We start from the raw sequence: 2085 nt of genomic DNA, 5'->3' as shown, positions 1-2085 counted from the left end.
CTGTTACTAAACGGTGTTTTGTGAGGGTCGAATGGTTTACGCGTGGAAGAAACACTTTAAGTCACTCTCAAAGTTTTTTCGTAATGGTAACATGTGCTTGCTTTCATTTCTATTGTGCTGGAAAATGGAAAAGGTTGATACAGCATGCCTCTTCTTTTCCTTCTCCCAAGTCATTTCCTTCTAGAGATTGGTTATTAACTGTTTCATTTATTGATGGTTAGATAATTTCTGCATATCTCCTCACCCTCATACTCTCTAAAACCTTTTCCTGGAGCCTCTTACTACAGAATGTTTCATTGCCTTTCTCTACCTCTTTTCTCTTATCAGCCCACAGAATTCTTCCAGTCTCTGGGTGGGGACAGAGAAAGGAACGTTCAGATTGAGATGGCCCATGGCACCACCACGCTTGCCTTCAAGTTCCAGCACGGAGTGATTGTAGCAGTGGATTCTCGGGCCTCAGCTGGGTCCTACATTGGTGAGTCTATACACTCCAGCAGGCTCCAGAATCTGGGGAGCTGGGCTCTCCTTTCTATAGGAGGCCAACTCTGCAGCAAAGTGGAAGTGGATGTTGATTTAGGACACACTGGGGGATCTGTGGGGTCATCCTTTCTCTCCCAAAACTCCATCTTCTTCCAGCTACCTTACAGGTGAACAAGGTGATTGAGATTAACCCTTACCTGCTTGGCACCATGTCTGGCTGTGCAGCAGACTGTCAGTACTGGGAGCGCCTGCTGGCCAAGGAATGCAGGTAAGTGAGGCCTCTCATCTTCCCTTCTTAGTCTAGTGGTTAATCCCTGGATCTCTCAGATCATTGCTCCTTACTCTTGTCCTGTGTGGTCCATCTTAGTGCTAATAGCATATTTCACAAAACAGCTTTTTGGTGATAAGAACTTTCTCCCAAATCTCAGCCTGTGCTCCACACATAAGCCAGATAATATGTCAGTTATTTAGCACTGACACATCCACCCTGGTGGGATAATATCATTTACTAGGCTGCCTTTGTATGTTTCAGATACTTTAAATTCCAAATCTTTCTCTCATCTTTAGATCCTACAAAATAATTCCTTTCCAATGCTTATCTCTTCAATCATTTCCTGTCTCATCAAGTTGGAAAGAACTAACCTCCCTTCCCTCACTCCACTTTGTCCTCACCCAGGCTGTACTATCTGCGAAATGGAGATCGTATTTCAGTGTCGGCAGCCTCCAAGCTGCTGTCCAACATGATGTGCCAGTACCGGGGCATGGGCCTCTCTATGGGCAGTATGATCTGTGGCTGGGATAAGAAGGTGGGTGCTCTCCTTTCTCCATGTTCCCCCACCATGTCCCCCATGGATGACATATGTGTTTCTCATCATATGCTCCTACTCCCTCCCTGACAAGATGCATGGCATATAGAGTGCTTGGTTATAGAACTGTTTCAGTATATCCATGGACTATTTATTGACCCAGATATTAATCATTGCGTGTGTTTTGTAAGCTTGTCCCTTTTGTTAAATAGTTGGTTTCAAGTTTTTCTTTTTTATTTCTAAAGTTCTATGACTTTACCAGAGTGATTTCCTAATTCCAGTGTTCTTGTGGTAATATTAATTCTTTTGTCCACTTTTTATGACTCACATTTGAACCTCCATATTACCAACATCTTCCTCTCCAATTTCAGCCTGAAATCTTTCATCTTACAGGGTCCTGGACTCTACTACGTGGATGAACATGGGACTCGGCTCTCAGGAAATATGTTCTCCACTGGTAGTGGGAACACTTATGCCTACGGGGTCATGGACAGTGGCTATCGGCCTAATCTTAGCCCTGAAGAGGCCTATGACCTTGGCCGCAGGGCGATTGCTCATGCCACTCACAGAGACAGCTATTCTGGAGGCGTTGTCAATAGTAAGAGACCAATGCTCCCACCGTCATGTCTGGGAGGAATCAGCAGGCGGCTGGGGGGTGATTTTAGATTGAGAAACCAGCGTGGCCAAGATAAAACCCCATCTCCACTAAAAATACAAAAATTAGCTGGACATGGTGATGAGTGCCTGTAGTCCCAGCTACTTGGGAGGCTGAGGCAGGAGAATCACTTGAACCTGGGAG

The 2085-nt window shown here is 45.1% G+C and overlaps 1 protein-coding gene across 1 annotated transcript in view; it reads left to right on the top strand.

The window, feature by feature from the left end:
• The first annotated feature begins 6 nt into the window (after positions 1–6).
• PSMB8 (proteasome (prosome, macropain) subunit, beta type, 8) overlaps positions 7–2085 on the top strand; it is a 4727-nt gene continuing 2648 nt past the window's right edge. Inside the window, exons 1-4 of the mRNA XM_011944846.1 lie at positions 7–475; positions 637–748; positions 1157–1286; positions 1680–1941. Coding sequence (XP_011800236.1) covers positions 289–475; positions 637–748; positions 1157–1286; positions 1680–1941 — 691 coding nt within the window. The 5' untranslated portion in view covers positions 7–288. The remainder of the gene's footprint in view (positions 476–636; positions 749–1156; positions 1287–1679; positions 1942–2085) is intronic.

This window comes from Colobus angolensis, unplaced genomic scaffold (genome assembly GCF_000951035.1).
Source record: "Colobus angolensis palliatus isolate OR3802 unplaced genomic scaffold, Cang.pa_1.0 Scaffold236, whole genome shotgun sequence".
Classification (NCBI taxonomy): Eukaryota; Metazoa; Chordata; class Mammalia; order Primates; family Cercopithecidae; genus Colobus; species Colobus angolensis.
Note: the sequence above shows the minus strand (reverse complement) of the source record. Positions and strands in the feature narration are given on the sequence as shown.